The 23,468-nt window shown below is 37.5% G+C and overlaps 2 protein-coding genes across 2 annotated transcripts in view; both read left to right on the forward strand.

Moving 5' to 3' along the window:
• Positions 1-3,106, forward strand: part of LOC309493864 (CMRF35-like molecule 8) — a 46,239-nt gene extending 43,133 nt beyond the window's left edge. Inside the window, exons 2-5 of the mRNA XM_082163139.1 lie at positions 945-1,133; positions 1,264-1,602; positions 2,847-2,936; positions 3,006-3,106. Coding sequence (XP_082019265.1) covers positions 1,094-1,133; positions 1,264-1,602; positions 2,847-2,936; positions 3,006-3,049 — 513 coding nt within the window. The 5' untranslated portion in view covers positions 945-1,093 and the 3' untranslated portion in view covers positions 3,050-3,106. The remainder of the gene's footprint in view (positions 1-944; positions 1,134-1,263; positions 1,603-2,846; positions 2,937-3,005) is intronic.
• The window catches only part of LOC309493668 (polymeric immunoglobulin receptor-like), a 282,931-nt gene that overhangs the window by 240,820 nt on the left and 18,643 nt on the right, over positions 1-23,468 (forward strand). Inside the window, exon 11 of the mRNA XM_082162859.1 lies at positions 7,054-7,100. Coding sequence (XP_082018985.1) covers positions 7,054-7,100 — 47 coding nt within the window. The remainder of the gene's footprint in view (positions 1-7,053; positions 7,101-23,468) is intronic.

A 23,468-nucleotide genomic window follows, 5' to 3' on the forward strand; every position in this document is an offset into this window, starting at 1 on the left:
ATATGGGCCTAATGTTTATTGGGTCACAAGGATTTATCGACTTTAAAATGTGGGTCCCCAGAAAAAAGTTTGGGAAACACTGGCATAGATCATTGATTCTGACGAGTCCAGTAACATTTCTTTCAAAATGACCAAAGATTTTAAATATTTTTCCTATTTAAAACTTGACTCTTCTGTAGTTAAACCGTGTACTAAGATCGACGGAAAATGAAAAGTTGTGATTTTCTAGGCTGATATGGCTAGGAACTATACTCTCATTCCTGCGTAATAATCAAGAAACTTAGCTCGATTTCTTGTTAAGCTTGTTAGCCCCTGTGTATATACATGTTTGGAGTTGGAGGGCTATACAAGTCTTCCCACTGTCTACCTCTCAGTCTCCAGGCTCTCTTCCACTACACAAGCCTGGCCCTCAATTCCTTCCCAAATTCACCACCCTCCTGGACTTTTGTTTTTTGTGGAACGTCTAGAATCCTGTCCTTAAGAGGGGCTCTTTCATGTGTTCTCTGTGTTTGTCCCTGGACTTTGTTGTACTTCTTGTTTTCTATTCTGTCAGTCATATCTCACTGTGATATGAATTATGTTGATCAATCAGAAACCTGCACTTATAGTTGCAATGTGAACCGCTGCTGTTTGTGAATGTTTCCATCAGATGTCACTGTCAACTGAAGCACATGTGAAGCATTAGTTTCACTTCCCACTGTATTAATCTCTCTCTCTCTCTCTCTCTCTCTCTCTCTATCTCCTCTCTCTCTCTCTCTCTCTCTCTCTCTCTCTCTCTCTCTGTCTCTCTCTCTCTCTCTCTATCTCTCTCTCTCTCTCTCTCCTCTCTCTCTCTATCTCTCTCTCTCTCTCTCTCTCTCTCTCTCTCTCTCTCTCTCTCTCTCTCTCTTCTCTTCTCTCTCTCTCTCTCTCTCTCTCTCTCTCTCTCTCTCTCTTTTTCTCAGGGGAAGTGGGCGTCTCTGTCACATTCAGCTCTTCATGTTAAACATGTAACCAGGAAAGAAACACTCAAAACTCTTCTGAACACACATCGAGAGCTTCAGAAGAACTGAATCTACTAACAACAGAGAAGATCATTTAATAAGAGAGAAGAATGAAGATCATCTGGACTTTCACTCTGCTGATGATTCCTGGTAAGAATCTGAATTCAGAGTAAATCATGAAAAACAGCACAGAATTGATGAGGAGAGTCTTTAACTTCAGTTCATGTTGTGGAATTTAAGAAGCAGTAACTAATTGAATTTAAATGCTGGTTTGTTGTAGGTGTCGTGAGCTCCACGAGTGTGACAGGATATTCTGGAGGAGTCGTCAACATCACATGCAAATATAAAAAAGGATCTACAACAAATACAAAGTATTTTTGTAAAGGAAAGAGGCCAGTTAACCCAAAGTCTAAGTGGTGCTCTGATCTCATCAGGACTAATGAGAAAGATAAATGGGTTCAGTCTGGAAGATTCTCTCTGTATGACGACACAAGTTCATCAGTCTTCACTGTGACCATCAGAGATCTGAGAGAAGAGGATTCTGGGACGTACCACTGTGGAGTTGATATAACTACAAAAAAAGATTCCTACACTGAAGTGAATCTGGAGATTTTAACAGGTGAGTAACTGAGACCCTCAAACCCATGATGAGCTCCACAACATCACACATAATTACAGTAATAATAATGAACACCTCTAGATGCTAATAGACCAGATAAAACTCTTCAAAATAAAGGTTCCCCCAGGATTCCATGGATGTTGAAGGTTCTTTATGAAACCATACATTAAATTAAGAACCTTTATTTTTGAGAGTGCTGAGAAAACATGAGATCTTTATCATTATAAAGTCAATTGAATGTCAATTTAAATTTTCCATGGACTCTTAGTTTGTATTATATTCAATTTGTTCCTTATTTCATTTCCTGTGCTTATGTTCTGTTTCCCTTGGTTTCCATGGTTTTTGATTATTCCCACATCAGTTTCAGTTTTAGGTCATTATGTGTGTGTGATATATAGTTTGTTCCTTATAGCTTGTTTGATTAATCATTGTGTTAATAAAAACCTCAACTTTATTCTCTACTGGACCGAACCGTGAGATTTATTAATCATTGTTTTGCTGATAACAGAAAGCATGTTTTCAGTGTTGTTTCAGTAAATAATGTCAGGACAACAGTTTATTCTGACTGTACTGCAAATCAAATGCTTATTATAATATTTAAATGAACACACTCACAATCTGTTATATTCATAATGCCATTTATTGCCAGGATTTGTTAGATTTTTATACACACACTGTAAAAAAAAACAAAAAAAAAAACAATATTGGTTGTCAGCAAGCCTGTAAATCATCAACTACAATAATACTGTAAAAACAGCAAATCAAGAGCAGCTGTGAAACAGATCTTTACTGTAATCTACTTTACAGTGTTACTGTAATAATATCATGCACTGAATTAAAAATAACTAGTTTAATTTGAGGAAATTGATTCTCAACTGCCATTTAATATTTATACTGTTAGTAATGTACATTAGTGAGTATATTAGTATATTAGACATATTTAAGTAAAAAAAAAAAAGTTTTTTAAAACGTCAATTTAACTCAAACCTTCTGCAGATTACTGTTAGTTAACAACACATGCATGTGCTAAAGTCCTTAGCAAAGAGATCATCACATCAGCAACACTTTAAAGCAGTTTCATGACGCTCAGAAGTCGGCACTGTGTGGTTTTGTGTGTGAAACATGTCTGATGGATGAATAATGTGTGAAAGACATCAGCGTCTGTGAGAAAGGGGAAGTGAAGGATCTGTGAGTGGAGAAAGAAAGAAAACACTGTTTGTTACACTGAGTTTTCTGTGTTTTAGAGACAAACCGTCACAGAACAACATCATCATCATCATCATCATCATCATGGTTTAATTCTCCAGCGATCACATCTGCGTCTCCTGTAACAGGTACAAACACACTCTGAAACACACTCATCTGTGTCTGTGGTTGAGATGGTGACTCTCTGGTGTTTTCAGGCTCTCCTCTTACGGTCAGTGTGTGTGTGTGTGTGTGCTTCTGATCATCACTGGACTCGTGTTAGTGACTGTGACTCTCGTCAGGAGGCGTCGCTCTCACAGTAAAACTCATTGCAGAGTTAATTAACACTGGGGATTTTTTTGTGTAGCCAAGTCAGAAGTGTGACAAATGAAAACTTAAAACTATCATAAGATAGAATATGAAATAATCTACTTGGCTGACTTTAAGTTTGTCAAACTATTCTTAGCATGAATATTAAGATTTCATTTTAGCATTAAAGGACAAGTTCGGTATTTTACACTTAAAGCCCTGTTTACAGATCGTTTCTGATTAAATAGAACGGTTAAGATTGAAATTTGGACACATGCTGCTGTCCCGAGAATTTTAGGTTTCTTTCGCTTTCCCCCCCACCTCCACAAAGGCTGCATATGTGCACTGGAACAATCCTTCCTAAAACGCATTAAACTTTTGTTTACAAAGACGTGAAACTCACCGAGTGGTCAGGGGGTGTTCACTGATATGCTCACACAAAAATCGCTGCAAAAGATGCTTTCCAACAGTTGTTTTACCATTCGTTGTAAAACTGTGGAGTCCCACAAAAGCTCACTGATATGATTCAGATGGAAAAATAAATAATGAAGTTATCGCGCAATTCTTCTGACAGGATAATTTTATTTAGTAAAATATCTCACCATTCACTGATGCGTCCAGGTCACACGCAGACACCATATGTTTGGTCTAAAACGCGACTGCTCTCATGTATCACCGCAGGACAGCAAATGTGAGTAGGCTAAATTCTGTCATCTTTGCAGGACTGTGATATGAAGAGGGTGCAATGTAGAATATTTTTTAGCAACAGTGTGAAAGTGAATAGCACATAACAGGCACAATACTGGTATAAACATGAATATCTATTGGTACAATATGCGTCACATGACTAAATTTACGTCATCGTTTTTAAATCCCTCCGGTTTCACAGTCCACACTACAGTCCACACTACGACGCAAAAACGGCGTTTTCAAATGTATACGCTTTGGAGTGCGTTTTCAAAAAGCTTCGTTTTCATTAATAAAAACGCCGTCTCAGTGTGGACGGAAGGCCAAAACGGAGAGAAAAAGATGCGTTTTCAAACGAAAACGTATTAGTGTGGACATGGCCTTAATGTCTTCTTTTCTCTTCAGTTGATTTAATATAAGACTGTGTCTGAAGTCAGTTGTAGTTCTTGTGTTTCTCTTTCCTTCAGTGATTCTGCTTGTTAACAGCAGGTGTTCATCACTAATGCTCAATCCTCACTTAATCACTTAATTGTCTCATTAACTTTAACTCTGATTAAGAGTTACTTTAACACTCTTTTGAGTGGGGTGCTCTGAGCAGTGTTAATTTAACTCTTTGCATTTTTTGTGTGTAGCCAAGTCAGAAGTGTGACAAATGTAAACTTAAAACTATCATAAGATAGAATATTAAATAATCTAATTGGCTGATTTTAAGTTTGTCAAACTATTCTTAGCATGAATATTAAGATTTTATTTTAGCATTAAGCATAAAAAAATTTATAAAATAAAAACTCATTTCAAATTCATAACTGTTGTGTATTAAAGATGTGACATCATCTTGGCAGCACTAGATTTTATATTAATATTTGACATTAACAGTGACACTCAACAAATAAAAACATAAAGCAACATTACAATGCAGGAAGTGTTTAGTGTTTGTGATGAACAGGCTGTTCTCACACCAGCTCAAAACCACAAACAAATGAGCTGAAGGTTCAGAGTCTCAGTAAGAGACACAAAACTCAACAGAGACAAATGAAGAAGAACATGTTTTATGTGTAAGTCTGCAGAAGAGACTAAAATACACTCTTGTTACTGCAGAATAATCTAGGTTCATAAAAAATAATGATAAATGAAATGTGAAGCTTGAACATTTACAATACTGAACTAGTTCCTTTATGACAAACATTGCAATCAGAGTTCAATAAATATTTAATTAATATAAAATGTTTTTACTCGCACTTTAAAACAATGTTTACAGTTTTTTACAATCGCTATGACAGTTTTTTCAATACATTTAACAAGTTTCCTAAACTCTTAACGCACCAACACACCTAAAACACACAATTGGCAAAACGGTTAATTGCATGCTCAAAATCACACATTGTAAACTAAACTCCAAAACTAATTTTCTAAATACAATAATACACTAACACAATACACTATGTCTAACAAAACATTGCAAACATGTTTCAAAATCAAATAATTATTCAAAACACTAACACATGTTCTCTTCCAACAGGAACATTTAGTCAATCATAACACAATGACAAAAAAAAAACACTATCATCAGCTGAAATTACAGAAACTGCATTATTTTATGTGTCAGGTCTGCCCTTATACAATATACAGTATATTGTATTGATCATAGATTGTGTTTTGCACTGCAGTTTTTTTGTTTTGTTTTTGAAGTCGCTCTACATTTTTGTTTTGTTTGTAATGTAAATGCATGCATTTTGTTGTTGTTGTTGTTTTTTGCAGCAGAAATGCAATACAACAAAATAAATGACCCTTCTTAGAGTAGCTTTATAGAATGTATGGTTTATAAAAAAAGAAGACAGAGACAGAATTGCTGCAGTAACGGCTTTATTTGCAACAGGACATTTCTGCAAGATAACAAAAATATGCATAGCTGCCATTTACAGTATTACTGTATGTGAAAATACAAAATATACAAACAGAAAAGGCCATCTTCTAATCTGCCCGGTCTTCTGCATTTGTCCACATGTTCTCATCCACATCACACCTGATATCTTCTCTGGCAAGGCATCTTGGGAAGAATCTTTTACAGTAACATGCCTTATCCACCCCTGGCAGTGTTCAACTGTGATGTCTTGGTATGCAACATCTTTTGCATACAGGAAGGACATTTGGTCCTGTGGATGATGGTCAAAAACCTTTCATCTCCAGGCTGAGAAAACTCCTCAATGGGGTTGAGGAAAGGGAAGTAAGGGGCAAGGAAAATGGACATCATCCTCTGATGGGCGTCAAACCAGGCTGTGACTAGATGGGAATGGTGGAATGCCACATTGTCCCATATTTGCATAACTTCAATCAGCTGTTTCACTAGCAATGGAATAATGTGAAAATACAAAATATACGAACAGAAAAAGCACCAGAAGAATAAAAAAATAAAAATAAAAAAAAGAGTCATCTTCTAATTATTATTCAATCAGCTGTTTCTCAGTAAGACTAGAATAAAATACAGGGGATATATTTGTGTTTCAATTCACAATATAAGCAGCTGTTTACCTTGACTTTAGCCTGTAAGGTTAGGTTTAGAACATGGTGTTATCTGTTCTGACATACAGTGTTAAAGCATTGGTAAATTTGGCAGTAAAAATCCATTGTTTTGGTCTTGTTTGAGCTTGTGTGTAAAAGAAGTTCAAGCATTTTAAATTTGTGTTAATTGTATGCATTTTGTGTTAAAGCAACAAGAAATGTGTTAATAGTATAGCTTATACAGACGGATGTAGTGCTAACTGTGTTAAGAGTTTTGGAAAATTGTTAAAAGTATTGAAAAATCTGTCATAGCAATTGTAAAAAACTGTAATAACCCATAAGTGTGAAAACATACATTTATGCAGGATAGAAAAGGGCTGAAAATGAACATCATACATTTTAATATTTGTGTAGATAATATTGAATTCATGTGTATCTTAGTTGTTCTCTAATAAGCACTGTGTTTGTGTGTTTGTGTGTTTTATTTTCAGGTTTCTCCATGATCATCATTATGTGTGTGTGTGTGAGTCTGCTGCTGATTGGTGGATTCACTCTGACTGTGTGTAAATTAAGACACATGATACAAGGTTTGATCATTTATTATCTGTTGAAACAAATTAATAATTAAAGTTATTTGAGTTTCTCTGTTCTGCTTCAATGAGCAACAGTAAAATCTCAATGAGTTTCTGTCTCAGATGATGCTGTTCGTCTCCAGTTTGATCTAGTTGGTCTATGTTTTACTAATTGATTCATTTTGTTTTGGGTAATTAGGAAGAGCCTCGACATCAGAAAAGAGAAAGAAGGAGAAAAATACATTGGTGAGTCACAGTGTGTTTGTTTGTGTGTGTGTGTGTGTGTGTGTGTGTGTGTGTGTGTGTGTGTGTGTGTGTGTGTGTGTGTTTGTACATATGTTGTGCTTATGTGATGTTTTCTCCTTTTATTGTACATTTTCTCTCAATTTTTCATGCTCAGATTAACAGTCATGATGAACTACCCACAATCCTCTCTGATTGGCTCCTGTACACGTCTGTCAGTTTCCAGAAGCATGAAGAGTCTCTCAGTGAAGCTTCAGTCACTGTTAGTAAGAACAAGATTGACTCTGATTACGCCACGGTCATTTACTACAGACTCAACTAACTCACTTATAACAGATCACAGATCAGCACACATTACACCAGTATTGCTTATGTTTACAATTCATTGATACAATTCGCTTTATAATCCATAAATTAGTGTTAAAGACATTAGAAAGGAGTCACTTGCGCTTCAGCCTGGTTGGTGCTGCTCACGGAACAGGACGCAAAAATTGTGTTCGTGTCAATATAAATAGTAGGCTATTTTAACATTGTACTGTCAGCAGAGAAAAAAAATGCCACAGAAAAAAAAAGAAATATAAATAACATAAATTAAATAGGACAAAGCCTATCACTCAAATTTCTAAGCAACATAAACGAAAATCATATTGCCCTATACTGACGAAATGAAGTAGGCTATTTTCTGCCGAACTATTTCAAACATCCTTGCAAAAAAAGAATGTTGTTGACTGACAATGGTTTCAGTACCAAACAGCTCCTCAGAGATAGCTGTACAGGTGGTCAGAATTAAGTGCGGATACGCTGTCAAAAGATTTCGGGAGTGCGAGTGGGCTATTGTCAGTCAGACCGCCCGCTCCGTCCAAAGTAGCCTACACCAGAGTTCTGACCGCTAACGTCTTTTGACGCGCGAATGGACACAAAGTGGTCAAGCGTATAACTAGACGCGGCAGGCGCGAATTTGACGCGCTATTCGCGTCCGGTGTGAACGCACAGTTATACTTTAAAATGTAATCCCGCGCCGCATGATTCCCTATGGGCGTTTCACACAATATGCGGCGGTGAAATCGCCGCGCGACTACGGCTTTTCTCAAGTAGTGGAAGAGTTTTGTGCAGCATTTAGGACTACCAAAATAATCCGGCGGGCCAGAAAATATTGCTGGCGGGCCAGTTTTGGCCCGCGGGCCGCCAGTTGCCGTTCCCTGATCTAGAGGGAGTGTGAGTTGGTTTGCTGTGCTGAAATGTGTTTGTAAGGTTTTGCAGGATATATGTGGTCAGTGAGCTGAAGAGAAACGGTTTCTCTTGTGGTTTTCAGCTTGTGGTTTTCTTTGGCTCTTGCTCTTTATATTCTTTTACTCGAACCGAGATGCGCTTCAGGCTCTTGTGTATGTCATAAAAACAGGAAATGGTTTCTGTAGAAACGATGGACACACACTTTCCACTCCTTATAGAGATGCTGTGAATTTGTGTAATATTATCAAAAATATTTTTATTCAGGTTGTTTGAAATATAGATATCACAAATACTTCTGTTGAATGTGGAATGACTTTGGATTTGACAGTATCAAAGGGAAGCACAAGATTAGTGTGTGTTATAAAATGTCTTGGTGTTCAAATGTTAAAAGTCTGTCAGTTATAGTTATTCAATTAATAAAGTCTCTTTGACTCTCTTTAGAGTTTGTGTTTGTAATTTCCTGTTCGTCCTGTTCATCAGATGTCATTTTAACCTTCGGCTCCATCTAGTGGCAAATGTAATTGGCTGTTAAATGTCTTGGTTTTATTGAAATGAGTGTTGTGTAGTGTTATGATAGCTGACAGGGTGGGTCGGCTCTAATTAATATGATTTTAATTCATTATAAATGTCACTGATTTATGTGCCTCCTGTGTGTTTAACACGAAAGAGTGAATCTGGAGGAATGAGGGTTTTCTAATAATGGGCGACTTTATAATTACATGGACTCATCGCTCATGCTGATGTTTTTATGATTAAAGTCAGAGATGCAGATAAAAACATTTCTCAGCATTCACTCTTTGTCCAGTGTGTGTAGTTAATCTGTCATCAGTGATGCTGAAGTTTGATTGATTCTCTTATTATGTAGCCTAATCCGTATGAAATGTGCATTTCTCTCAGTTCAGTTCTGCGAAGATCGCGACGCATCGTCAACTTCATCTTTGCAGTCGACACAGAAAACACTTGTTTATTAATAAACAATTAAAATGTCTCCTTGCTATATTTGACATATAATAGCACCGAAAACATGATTTTTTTTTTTCAAATCTAAAAATCAAATCAAAAATCGTGATACGAACCGAATCGTAGGTTTGGTCTATCGTTACAGCCCTAGTAAGATGAGAAAGCAAGAGTTTATGGTTGAAAAAAAAAAAAAACAATGGCTATCTGAACATCTTTGCCAAGCGCAAACCAGTACAGAAGTAGGCTAATCAATAAATTATTGGGGAGGGTCATGCCTTTTTTCACAATCATTTTGGAGGGTCATAAAAAAAAATATTGCTGGTGAAGGGAGGGTCATGTCTTTTTTGACTACAGATCTCAAAACTCCTCCGGTGGCCCCTTAAATAAAAAAACGAACAGTCCCTTATCTCTAGTTTTTTCAGGCTCTTCTCTGATCGTTCCTCTGGTTCTGGTTCTTCTTTCTCTGATCATCGCTGGACTCTTATTACTGTTTCTCTGTAAGAAGTATCAGTCTCAAGGTAAAACTTCCTAACTACTTTAGATATAGAAACTCTCCATTTATACTGAGATTAAAATACAAAGATTTGTTTTTCCAATTTGAATCTGTCGACACCTATTGGCTACAAATACAAAATGTAGATATTTGATGATGTTTTAAAAAACATTTACAAAAGACATAATTGTTCAAACGTGATAATGTATGATGTCATTAATTAAAGGACGCTTGTTTTTGGCAGGTGGTGATTCGTCGTCTCAGACTGGACCAGGGAAACATGAAGTTGTGAGTCCAGTTACTGTATAAAATGTTTAATTAAATGTCTAATGCCTTCCATCCTAATGATATTCAGAGCTTTAAATAATTTCTCTGTCTCTCCTCAGGTTTCTCACACGGGTTGTGATTGTGAGAACATTAAAGACACTCACAAACAATTACCCACAAACCCCTCTGATTCTTCTGGCACTGTTTATGCCACTGCCCAATTACCCACAAGCCCCTCTGTTTCTTCTAACTGTGTTTACGCTACAGTTGAGAAAGGCACTGGTGACTCTCAGCGCTGCATCACATCTGCTGAGGATCTGAATTACACAGTGGTGAATTTCCACAAGAAATCTGACTGTCCTGACAGTGTCAGTTTCAGGAATAATCAGGATTACAGTGAATACGCTGCTCTCAGTCATCTCACTGCTTGACGAGACACAGCAGAATATAAATGAGCTAAATGTTTTTTATCACCTAGTCTTTGGTATGATTGTTCTAATAGCAATAGATGGTTCTAATAGTGTACACCCCAGAGCCTGATTGATCTGGATACCCTAGAATGGACTCCCACCCCTGGGCTCTCTCCTTCCTCACCGGTCACACCCAGCTTGTTGTAAACTCTGGTTTCTTGGCCATTCCTCTTCCGCTGGTGCAGTCCAGTCTCGTAGCACCGCCGGTCCCGTCCAGTTCCTTAGCTATGCCTCCTTTCCTGGTTCTGTCTGGCTTCCTGGCTGTACCCCCTGCATTCACACTCCTACCGGCTCCACCTTGGTCTTCAAATCTTCTTTCTCAACCTTGGCCCTCTGGTCCAGTGGCATCACCCTGATTCTCCAGTCATCTGGCTCCACCTGCGTCCTCACTCCCACCAGCTGCACCTCGGTCCTCCAAGCCCCAAGCTCCACTTCAGTCCTCAAATCCTCCGGCTCAACCTTGGCCCTCTGGTCCAGTGGCATCACCCTGATTCTCCAGTCATCTGGCTCCACCTGCGTCCTCACTCCCACCAGCTGCACCTCGGTCCTCCAAGCCCCAAGCTCCACTTCAGTCCTCAAATCCTCCAGCTCAACCTTGGCCCTCTGGTCCAGTGGCATCACCCTGATTCTCCAGCCTCTTGGCTTCCTTGACTGTAGAACAAGGGAGATCTTGCATCTCACCGGCTCTGCCCTGGACTGCACTGCCTAAGGCTCTGAGGGTCTTCATCCCTCTGGGTCCATCACGGCATCCCACTCTGCCCATTCCGTCAGGGCCTTCTCCACCCCCATCTCGTACTGTCAAATTTATTTCGATTTCTTTTCAAGGGCTCTTATTGTTTCATTCTATGGTTCCTGTGTCCTTAGTGTCTGTTTCCTTGGTGATCATGAGGGGCTTTCGCACCAGGTAGTTATAGGAACACTGTTATAGGAACTAGCCACCAGGCTAACACCTGAACCGTTGGAATTATCTTTAATTAAACTGCTGCAGTATACATTCTCATCTCTGCTTAAACTTAACACCTTTAGTGTAAAATAAAATGTGAGAGATATTCTGACAAATACAGGAAGAGAGGAAGTATTTACATAATTCCAGTCAAATCTGAGGGATGCTAACAAGCTTCCAGTCTTCCTTCCCAAAGGTTCAACTCTCTGCTGGGTTTTCACACTTTTCTCTTTTACTTCAGTTATTAACCCCCTGGGGTCGGCTGTATCGCCGGCGATACCAGCTCGCTTTTTTTTTTATCAGTTCAAAAGAGATTAATTTTGCTCTGTTGACTTTGATATTACAAACAAGTTTCATACATCAATCGATTCTGTTAAATGTGTATTATTTTTGTGTATACTCACAATAAAAACAAAGTGTTGTACTTTTCGCCAAATAAAGAAAAATAAACACAAAGTGAGTTCTGCCTTCTCTCTGTCAGTGAAGTCCATTCTGAAACGCGTCCGAAAATGAACCATAACTTAGCGAATACTCAGTCAAACAGGCATACAGACACACAGGCATGAAGCTTGAATTCTCTTCTTTTAAATGAAGTAATTTATATATATATAAAAAAATATTCTCTGTTTATGTTATCTTTATGAAAAGAGAGAGATTTCAGTCGTTCTCATCTCAGCTCATTACGTTTTAATCTGCCCCGCCCACGGAGAGCACGCGCTATTCAAACGCAAATGACTGAGACGATCCCATACAAACTGTGAACGCCCACATATCAGCTTGAGAAAACACATCAAGTTTATTCAGATCAGTGTACTTGTCTTCACTGTCTCGCAGCGCTGTGAGGAATAATAATAATGGAAAACGTACCTCAGAAGTGCTGGTATTTCGAGGAGCAACGGATGGAATACTGTAGTAAGTTTTTTTTCATTCTCAAGTAAATCGCGTTTCTGTGTGAATGAATGAACGAAAAGACGGTTTAAATTTGAATTGCGTTTCTGTGTGTGAATGAATGATCTGCTTTTAGCAAACTATTTTGCTATACTGAGTAAAAATCGACTGAAATATGTTGAAATAAAATGTATTTGTATAAGCAACGTATTAAACTGCAAATTAACATTTATATTCCTTATAATAAAAACGAAAGACCTATGTTACAGACAAATGAAGGACAACATTTCGTTGATTAGTTTTGGATAGATTACACATTTTTACTGTAAAATATCTGCCACCTCAAATAAGCTTTTGTTTGCCAATTTTTGCTAATATGTTAAATTTAGTATGTTTTGTCAATGTAGGCTATATTCGAAGTAATGAATCCTTAACTTTGAAATATGTATGATAAAATGTATACTTTAGTTTTTACAAAGAAAGATTACACTTCAATTGTTGTTGTAATTGTAACCTTTTTAATAAAAAAATATATATTTACAAGGTAGATGTAAACAAATTTTAAAAGGTAAATATAAGCCTTTTATTTAAATAATTTTTATTGTGTTTTGTTATTGATAAATTTGGGGAGAGGATACATATTCCAAAACTGAAAATACAGTATGAGAATTAACTGCACAATTACTAGACATGTTTTCCTTGGATATTATACAATTTGCAAGCAAAATTTGTGAAAAAAAAATAAAAATTGACACGCTTCCAACTGTGAACCAATTTGGTAGAATATATATATTGCTCTTGCATTCTTTCTTGTGGCTATAGGTGACACACCTGAATGAATGGCTCATTAGGTATGCGGGCCCCATTGTCTCCTCAGGTGTGAATCACTAAATATGCATGATGCTGTTGAATCGTTGACGCCCCTTGCGCATATTGCCTTTACAAACAAAAAGTGTTTTACAAGATTTAAATCAATGTATTGTGTTATGTGAATGATAAGGGCAGGATGATTTTCGCAGCATAAGCTGGTTGTTTTGGTTCAGGAGGAACTGCTGTTCCGTTTGCGCTGCTCTGTGACTGACTTCTCTCTAACTCTGCATAGCATGAAACACACTGATGATGTCTGCGCGAGCAGGTGCGCAGAGGTATGAAAATACATAGGTAGGTAGAATATTGTACTTTTTATGCAGCTTGGACAAACATTGGTCCTACACCTTCCACTTAGGATATATATGCATTTAAAAACATTTAGATGTCTTAACTTAGTGATTGCTATCAGGATGTTAAGAGACTTTCAACCAGCAAAACAAACAAAACAAAAAGTCTGGAACATATCACCTACTCTACCTTTAATTAGTCTGTGTTTAGCCACCCACTAAAACAGCAGGCATAGAAATATCCAAAATTATCATCCACTATGATATTCATGAGAATCTGCATGAAAACTTCAGCCAGATGGCGCTCTTTCTCAGTGTTTAAATTAGCACTGAGTCAAAGGAGATCTATCCATATGATGTCATACTATAAACTAACATCCTGTGATTGAACTCAACTCACAATGAAGATCCTCCTCATCTTCTTCACTTTCTCCCTGATCTCAGGTCAGAGCTTTTCTCTTTCATCACTGCAGTAATGATGCTGTTTTCTGTTCATGAGGTTTCTGATCACAGTATCAATCTGATTGACAGGTGCAGTGAGATGCGTCAGTGTCACTGGATATTCTGGAGGAAGTCTTCTTGTTAGATCAGGGAAGCCTTTGCACAAAGATAACACAACATACATGAGAAAACAACAGAGTATAACAATAATAAATAATAGGAAACACGATCAATATATTAATGAAAGAAGATTCATTTTTCAATGATTTAAAAAAAACCTCATGATCTCTACATTAGAGATCCAATCACAGAAGATGCTGGAACTTACCAGATTGGTGTTTATGGCCAGTGGTTCATTGATATGACTCTGACTGTGAAAGAAGGTCAGTCATTTTAGGATCAGAGTTTTTGTGTTATTGAGTTACTGATCATATCAGAGCCAAATATATTTATTTATTTTGTGTATCACAGAATCATGTTGTAAAGTGTCAAATAGAGTGATGGTGGATATTGGAGAAACTGACGATTTCAGCTGTGAATACTCACATAGGCCTAATCATATTAATGATACCAAGATAATATTCAAAGAAGGAAAAGACTCAGTTGAGATGATCTACAGCATATGGTATAGGAAAGAAAGATTCAGTATTTCTGATTGTAACACTGTAAGATTTGTCAATATAACACCATAAGTGTTGTATCACTCTGAATATGTATGAGAATAGGGCTAGGTTCAACTCTTAGCAGGGTTTCTGCAGGTTTCAGTAAGTCAAATTTAAGACCTTTTTAAGACATTTTAAGACCATAAAGATTGAAATTTAAGACCTACACGACACATTATCCAAGTTAGATAGATAGTTACCTTGGTATCATTAGAGTATCTATCTATCTTTCTATCTATCTATGATTATCTGATGTGTGTGTGAGAGAGGTAGATATTTTTTTAATAGAAAATTTTAGTTTTGCATATTATACTGTAAAAACACAATTATTGTTGATTTTAGTTGATCATAACTAGAGAGGAAATGATGAGATGATTAAAGTGACCAAAATTATCACGGTTATCACAGAATCCTGTTCAAAAAGTACTAATACTACAGAATGAAGTAAATTCAACAAGTTTTATGTCAAAAAATTGTAAATAAATTGATTAGCATCAATATGCACTTTTTGTTTACGTAAACATTAAAATACCATTAAAAATGATGGCCAGATTTGTCTTGCAACATGTTATCTACTAACATGTACAAGTTAAAATAAAGTTTTGACAAAAAAGGTTTTATACAAAGATAAACCTCATATTTCAACCTTTAAATAATTTTTTTATAAAAAGAATGAGTCAAAAAAGATAAATTGCTGACATTTACACATTAGCTAGTGTTTGGGTGCACCCCCATCCTTCATGTTGACTGAGCTTTCAATGTTGTTATGGAAAGGGGTGATTGGTTGGTTCCTGTCACATGACCTGCGGTGCGTTTGCGGCATTCTGAAAAGTTTAGATTTTTTTTTCATCTCGTTGCGCTTGGTAAAAATATTAGCGTGTCGCTTCAATTATGAGTGCGCTTGCCGCGCGCCTACATTTGAACAAACTTGAGCGCGCAAAAGACGCGATATGTGAACGCCCTCTGGCGAACTAGCTCATATCAAGCCACGAGCTACTGGTAGCACGCGAGCGACGTGTTGGAGACCCGTGCTCTAGAGCTCCGCTTTGTAGGCTACAACTTGATACTTATTTGCTACTTTGTTATAACTTTCTGCGGCCAGCGTTTCTGGAAATGAACGAGGGTAAACACTTTTTAAGACCTGACTAAATGAAATTTAAGACCTAGGATGAAAATCTGGCCGTTTTTAAGACTTTTTAAGGCCTTAAATTTAAAGTTCAGAATTTTAGACTTTTTAAGACCCCGCGGAAACCCTGTCTTAGGAGGATAAAAATTAACTTTGGGCCAAATAGTGTGAATCAGCTAACAGCCAGCACATTTACTGTACACAGAACATTTAATAACCAAATAATAAAAGAACAAGTTAATGTATCGATGTCTTGCCCCAACACAGCACTATCTGAAATGGGGAAAAGCAATATTTAGTCCAGGTTGTGCATAACAGGTCCAAAAAATAAATAAAATAAAGTGTCCAAAAGTCAAAAAGTGGTGTAGAGTAAAATGAATGTATATGTATGTAAGGCTTTGTTTTCTGCTACCCCCGGGTAGTGTGTGTATAAAGTAACAGCTTAGCTGTAATTGAAAAGTATCCCACGATGCAAACAGGTCCGGGTTGAACGTCAGTAGAACGTGTAGTTGACCCTTCACCAAATCACAGTCCGGCTCGCCATAACTCACATAAGATCACAGTGGATCACGTCACAGGATGGAATCAAAAAAAAAAAAAAAAAAAAAAATTCTGCACAAAACACAATTCACAGTTAACATCTCTCAAGATTCACATATGCTTGTCATACAATAAACTCATGAGAACAATAAATCACAAAAGCATCACTCACATGTTCCTACACACGTGTTAGCTTAGCTAATTAACATCAGTACATGTCAGCATACTAAATATGCACAAATAAATCTCTGTTCAACACACAGATTAATCATCTGCATTTCAAAAATACTCACTTTCACGTATATTTTTTTTTCCCGAACATCATAGAATTAATTAATCAAGAATTAAATATATCAGTTTCCCCTGATCTCCATTTGTATAACGTGTATTGAAATACAAAAATACTTTCAATAAATATCATCTTTTAACTCTGACTGTTTGTTTTTTTCATTCACTATAACATAAATACAATTTTCTGATCATTAATCAGTTAAAGCACATCAACTAAACATTTCTTTGAACACATAAACTCACCAGAGTTCGCAGAAGTAATGTTTCTCAATCAACATCAATTGGAATTCCTTTTGAAACCCATGAACATACTTCAGCAATTTTATATGAAAAGTTCAAACATGTTTTGTCAGATAATCGTGCATTACTAACAGTTCAATAGCAGCGCTTGATCACCTCGTGTCTCAGCTAAGAACAGTATTCTTCTCTCAATATCTACGTCTCAGTCAACCAGTTTATATAGCGGCCCCTACAGGGAAACTACGGTACTGCATATATCTGACAAAAGTGTAGAACAGTGTAAAACTCTAGTCTAGGGGGTTACATGATGACAAACAGAAACTCATAACTGTGAGAATTACTGCTGTGACTCCAGATGATGGAGGAGTTTATTTATGTGGAGTTTGGATCAATGGACACTCGTACAGTTACTCCATTATTAATACTGTTCATCTGCACATCATGGGCGAGTAGAACAAACTATCAGCGTCATCTAGTAAGTTTCAGTATTTGCTAAATGTCACATTCAAACTGATGAAGACACTGATTCAGTCAGATATTTGTGATTGACAGCTAAAGTGGGCGTGTCTGGAGCGACTGGTCTCTCAGGAGCGGAGAGACCAGTCGCTCCACCATACACCATAAAGCGGAGATTGATCAGTTATTGAAGAAGGCATTACAAAGGGGTTGGATTTCTGAAAAAGAAAACGATTTTTTGACTGTAAAACATCCTGTATGTCCCGTGTTTTATGGACTTCCCAAAATACATAAATCCCTTATTGATCCACCACGTCTAACTGAACCTTTGTCACATTATCTCGAATTCTTCTTGAAAAAATATGTATGTGAATTACCATCTTATTTAGGCGACACATCTGACATATTGAGACTTTTGGATTCGTTTAAATGTGACCATGATTTCATGCTGGTAACTTGTGACGTGCAAAGTTTATATACATGCATTCCTCATAAAGCAGGGACTGAGGCGTTACTACACTTCTTTGCAAGACGGGCCACTGATATAGCTCCTCCCAATGAATTCTTACTGACATTGTCGGAAGTTGTGTTAACAATGAACTATTTCCAATATGCGGGCTATTATTACCTACAGAAGTGTGGGGTCAGTATGGGTAGTTGCTTTGCACCGTCGTACGCATGCCTAGTAATGGGTTTATGGGAAGCTACATTTATTGATAACCCTGTGAACAACCTATTCCTTTCTAAAATCCCTCTTTGGAAGAGATACATTGATGATGTTTTCTTCATTTGGATGGGGACTTCGTTTGAACTGGATAAATTCATGGCCTATATTAACTCTACCACATCCTTCTTGAGATTCACAGTAGAACACTCTACAGACAATGTTAACTTCTTGGACTTGACTATTTACAAAAATTCCCAAGGAGGTCTAGAAACATCGATCTATCGCAAACCTCTTAGCAGAAATACCCTCCTCAGAGCAGATAGCCATCACCCCAAACAACTTATTAAAAATATTCCCATTGGCCAATTTTTACGGCTTAGAAGAAACTGTAGTAGCGATGCCGAGTTTGAGCGCGGGGCAGTAGAAATGACAGATCGCTTTCGTAGTAGGGGCTATGCTGAAAGCGACATCTCCGCAGCCTATGAACGAGCCAGATCGACACAACGATCACACCTCCTGGTTAAAACCAAACGTGCCTCAAAGCAAAGACTCTGCTTCTCCACAGATTTATCTCATATTGGCGGAGAAATAAAGCATGTCAGTAAGAAACACAGGCACATCTTGCAGAGCGATCCAGCTCTTAAAGATATATGCGCAGAACCGCCGCATATTAATTTTAAGCGTCCTCGCTCATTTAGAGACAGGTTGGTTCACACGACCATGAGCCCTCCACCAAAACCTACGTGGTTGCCGGCTCCTCCCTTGGGTTTTTACAGATGTGGGCATTGTACCCATTGCTCTAACTCAAATGACACAAAGCAATTTTTCCATCCCCAGTCAGGTAAAAACTACAAGATTAATTATTTTATTAATTGTAACACCACCCACGTGATTTACATGTTGAAATGTCCATGTGGTTTGGTGTATGTAGGTCAGACTAAACGCCCCCTTAAACTACGCATTGCAGAACACAAAGCAGCAATTCGGAACCGTAATATGGACTATGCAATTGCGAGGCATTATGTACAAGCTAATCATGGCTCCAATGCGTCCTTGAAATTGTGGGGTATTGAACAAATTCTACCCTCCCAACGAGGAGGCGATATAGTGAAGTCCCTAGTACAAAGAGAGGCTTTCTGGATTTTCACTCTTAACATAGTGGAACCTAATGGTCTTAATGAGGAACTGGGCCTCTCTTGCTTTTTATAGTTCACATTTTGAGGCACTTGTATACATGTTGCTAGCGGGTCTGTGTGTATACTTTTTTATGTATACGTGTATTTCTCCTTTTTTTTTTTTGAAGGTGTTTAAGTTATATGTATACACTTTTTCTTTCTTTTTGGTCTTCACCTGAGTGCTTGTATAGGATTGGTTAATTGATGTACCACACCCACCTAGGCCAGTGGCCAATGCCTTGAATTTTTATTCTTTAAAATCTGTACATCGTTGCCATTGACTGTTTGACTCTGAAGAAGACGCATGGGCGTCAAAATGTTAGTCATCATTTAAACGTTGTGTGCTCCGGTCCTGCTCCTTGGTCCTAGCTAGACCTTGGTTCTCCTCTTTTGATTTTTGTGTCCTGTTCCGTGAGCACCAACCAGGCTGTTGAAGCGCAAGTGACCCCTTTTTACTGGTCTCTCAGGAGGTCGTATGATGATCAAGTGTGAACATCCTCAACACAAAACCAAGCCAAAATACATCTGTAAAGAATCATTTCATGGAACTTATTGCTTTTATAAATATCTGCTCACTACAGAAGTCTCATCTGTTCAAATAAACTGATTTATGATTTGTTGATGTATGTAATGTTTCATTGAAGGTCACTTATCCAGCATCATAAGACATTTCTGAAGTGTAATTTGATGTTGATGATGACAGAAGATCATCTGGACAGACTGTGAATGTGTTTGTGTATCGTGATGAATCTCTGAAGAATCTCTGTCCATGGTGCTGAACACCTGAACCACTCTCTTCCACCAGCAGGAGATCACACTCACATTTTACTCTTGAAAATATGCTCAGCTGTTTCTCTCTGACAGTGTTTTATGATTTATGGAGTGATAAAAAAGAGAAATCCAAAACACCTTATGTAAAATAATAATAATAAAAAAATTAAATAAAACGTTAATGTTTCAACAAAATTAAACTAGAGTTCTAATGTTCAGATTTCTGTTTTAGAAATGCTCCTATAAAATACTCCATTTGCATATTTAAACATACCATTTCAGAAAACTTGTAATACAAAATAATCGTATTGTACTGTTATTAATTATGTCCTTTGTTCTCTGTTTGTCCTTGGACTTTGTTATACTTCCTGTTTCCTGTTCTGTCGGCCATCTTTGTAGTCCTCTTGTAGTTTCTCATGTTGGTTTCAGGTGTGTCGTTAGCTCGATTTCTTGTTAAGCTTGTTAGCCCCTGTGTATATACATGTTTGGAGTTGGAGGGCTATACAAGTCTTCCCACTGTCTACCTCTCAGTATCCAGGCTCTCTTCCACTACACAAGCCTGGCCCTCAATTCCTTCCCAAATTCACCTCCCTCCTGGACTTTTGTTTTTTGTGGAGCGTCTAGAATCCTGTCCTTAAGAGGGGCTCTTTCATGTGTTCTCTGTGTTTGTCCCTGGACTTTGTTGTACTTCTTGTTTTCTATTCTGTCAGTCATATCTCACTGTGATATGAATTATGTTGATCAATCAGAAACCTGCACTTATAGTTGCAATGTGAACCGCTGCTGTTTGTGAATGTTTCCATCAGATGTCACTGTCAACTGAAGCACATGTGAAGCATTAGTTTCACTTCCCACTGTATTAATCTCTCTCTCTCTCTCTCTCTCTCTCTCTCTCTCTCTCTCTCTCTCTCTCTCTCTCTCTCTCTCTCTCTCTCTCTGTCTCTCTCTCTATCTCTGTCTCCCCCCCCCCCCCTCTCTCTCCTCTCTCTCTCTCAAATCAAGAGCAGCTGTGAAACAGATCTTTACTGTAATCTACTTTACAGTGTTACTGTAATAATATCATTCACTGAATTACAAACTGTTAACTCGTTTCATTTGAGGAAACCAATTGTCAACTGCCATTTAATATTATACTGTGTTAGTAATGTACATTACTGAATATATTAGTATATTAGACATATTTCAGTCCACATATTTAAGTTTTAATTTAACATATTTAATTTAAGTTTTTTCTTAAAACGTCAATTTAACTCAAACCTCCTGCAGATTACTGTTAGTTAACAACACATGCATGTGCTAAAGTCCTTAGCAAAGAGATCATCACATCAGCAACACTTTAAATCCTGCAAACAGTTTCATGACGCTCAGAAGTCGGCACTGTGTGGTTTTGTGTGTGAAACATGTCTGATGGTTGAATAATGTGTGAAAGACATCAGCGTCTGTGAGAAAGGGGAAGTGAAGGATCTGTGAGTGGAGAAAGAAAGAAAACACTGTTTGTGACACTGAGTTTTCTGTGTTTTAGAGACAAACCGTCACAGAACAACATCATCATCATGGTTTAATTCTCCAGTGATCACATCTGCGTCTCCTGTAACAGGTACAAACACACTCTGAAACACACTCATCTGTGTCTGTGGTTGAGATGGTGACTCTCTGGTGTTTTCAGGCTCTCCTCTGACGGTCAGTGTGTGTGTGTGTGTGCTTCTGATCATCACTGGACTCGTGTTAGTGACCGTGACTCTCGTCAGGAGGCGTCGCTCTCACAGTAAAACTCATTCTTCCATCTTTACTCTCTTTAAAAGGACGTTTTAAACTGATACATTCACATTTGTATAGACCTTTTTATTTCCCCTTTTGTTCATGCAATAACTCCAGCTTGTTTGTTCAATTGTTCTTGTCTTTGACAGATCCGTCGTCCAAAAGATCTCAAGTCACACCAGGAAACAATGAAGAGGTTTGTAGAATTACTGTGATTGGAAAAGAAATGTTTGTTTTGATCATTAATGAGAATGAATTACATTACCTGATGATTTAAAGACTGAGGATCTCCAGAGCTGTGTTAAATATTCTAATTATTATTAAATACATAAATGTTTTGTCTCCCTTCAGGTTTCTCACGCTGGTTGTGATCACAAAGAGATTAAAGACGCCCAGAGAGAATTACCCACAAGCCCCTCTGATTCCTCTGCTACAGTTGAGAAAGGCACTGGTGACTCTCAGCGCTGCATCACATCTGCTGAGGATCTGAATTACGCAGTGGTGAATTTCCACAAGAAATCTGACTGTCCTGACAGTGTCAGTTTCAGGAATAATCAGGATTACAGTGAATACGCTGCTGTCAATCATCTCACGACAGCAGATAAACTGATGCATTTACAGTAAATATACAGACTGATTCACAGTAAACAGGGTCTAAACTGAGCACCATATGAGACATGTACTGTATAAACAGATTGTATTTATCATATGTAGATTTCCCAGTTTCCTAGTTTGTCTGATTAATGATTCTGTTCACCTGTTCTGTTCATTATCTCATTATTTCTCCATGTTATTTAAGCCCGGTGTTCCCTGTGTTCATTGTTCGGTGTCGTCACAGTTATGTGTTTGTGTTTCCCCGTTATTCTCTTGTATTCATTGGACTTTTGGATTAAAGACTATTTTGTTTGAATCTTCGTCATAGTCTTTCAAACAAGTTTCAAATATTCTTACTCCATGACCATTAAATGTATGTATCACCATGATCAGCGTCATAGTCGCTTCATTATCATTCATAAACCCTCTCCTGTGGCCTCATGGGTAAAGTGTCCATCACATTCACACTTCAGGATCTCACTGGAAGTAGTAGGTCATCTGGAGACTTTTCACCTTCTGGTTTTTGGAATATTTAATCGAACACTGGAGGCGTTTTTGTGTGTTTGTGTGATGAACAGGCAGTTTTTTCCGTCCAGCTCAAAGCCACAGAAAACATGTGAAGGTTGAGGGTCTCAGTTCAGTTTAATTAAACACACTTACTCAGGAAACCCACAGAGAGACACATGAGACTGAACAGAGAGACAGAAGATGAACAGAAGACAATAAAGATTAACAACTGATCAGTCACTAATTCACCTTCAACATTTACTTAAAGTGATGCATTGAGGAAAAGACTGAAAAATGTTTATGATCTACAAATTAGTGTGATTTGACCATTTTACTTTTCAGATCAAACTAAATAAAAACAATGAGTTCACAAATCAATGACAGAGATTGACAGACATTTGTATTGTTTATGTTGGTAAATTTACACCAATACCACTTTAAACAAGCGACAACTTCGGGTTTTAATGTAGTTTTGCTGTATTTTATTTGGATGCACATTGTCATCATTACATTCTCTATGGCTAAGTATCACAGTGTCATCTTTATATGGCAGTAAGAGTAATATATAGTTTGCTTTTCTGAATTCAGCTTAACATATTTGTCAGCCTAGACAGAGATGTGATGAATGTGAAATGTTTCTAATGTTGTGTTTGTGATATTATGTGTGTGATTATAATCATCAGACAGCAAACAGATGATAAACAGTGAAATTAAGAGTCTGTACATTCATGTTTA

Source organism: Leuciscus leuciscus (assembly GCF_965113295.1).
Source record: "Leuciscus leuciscus genome assembly, chromosome: 3".
In the NCBI taxonomy this organism is placed as follows: Eukaryota; Metazoa; Chordata; class Actinopteri; order Cypriniformes; family Leuciscidae; genus Leuciscus; species Leuciscus leuciscus.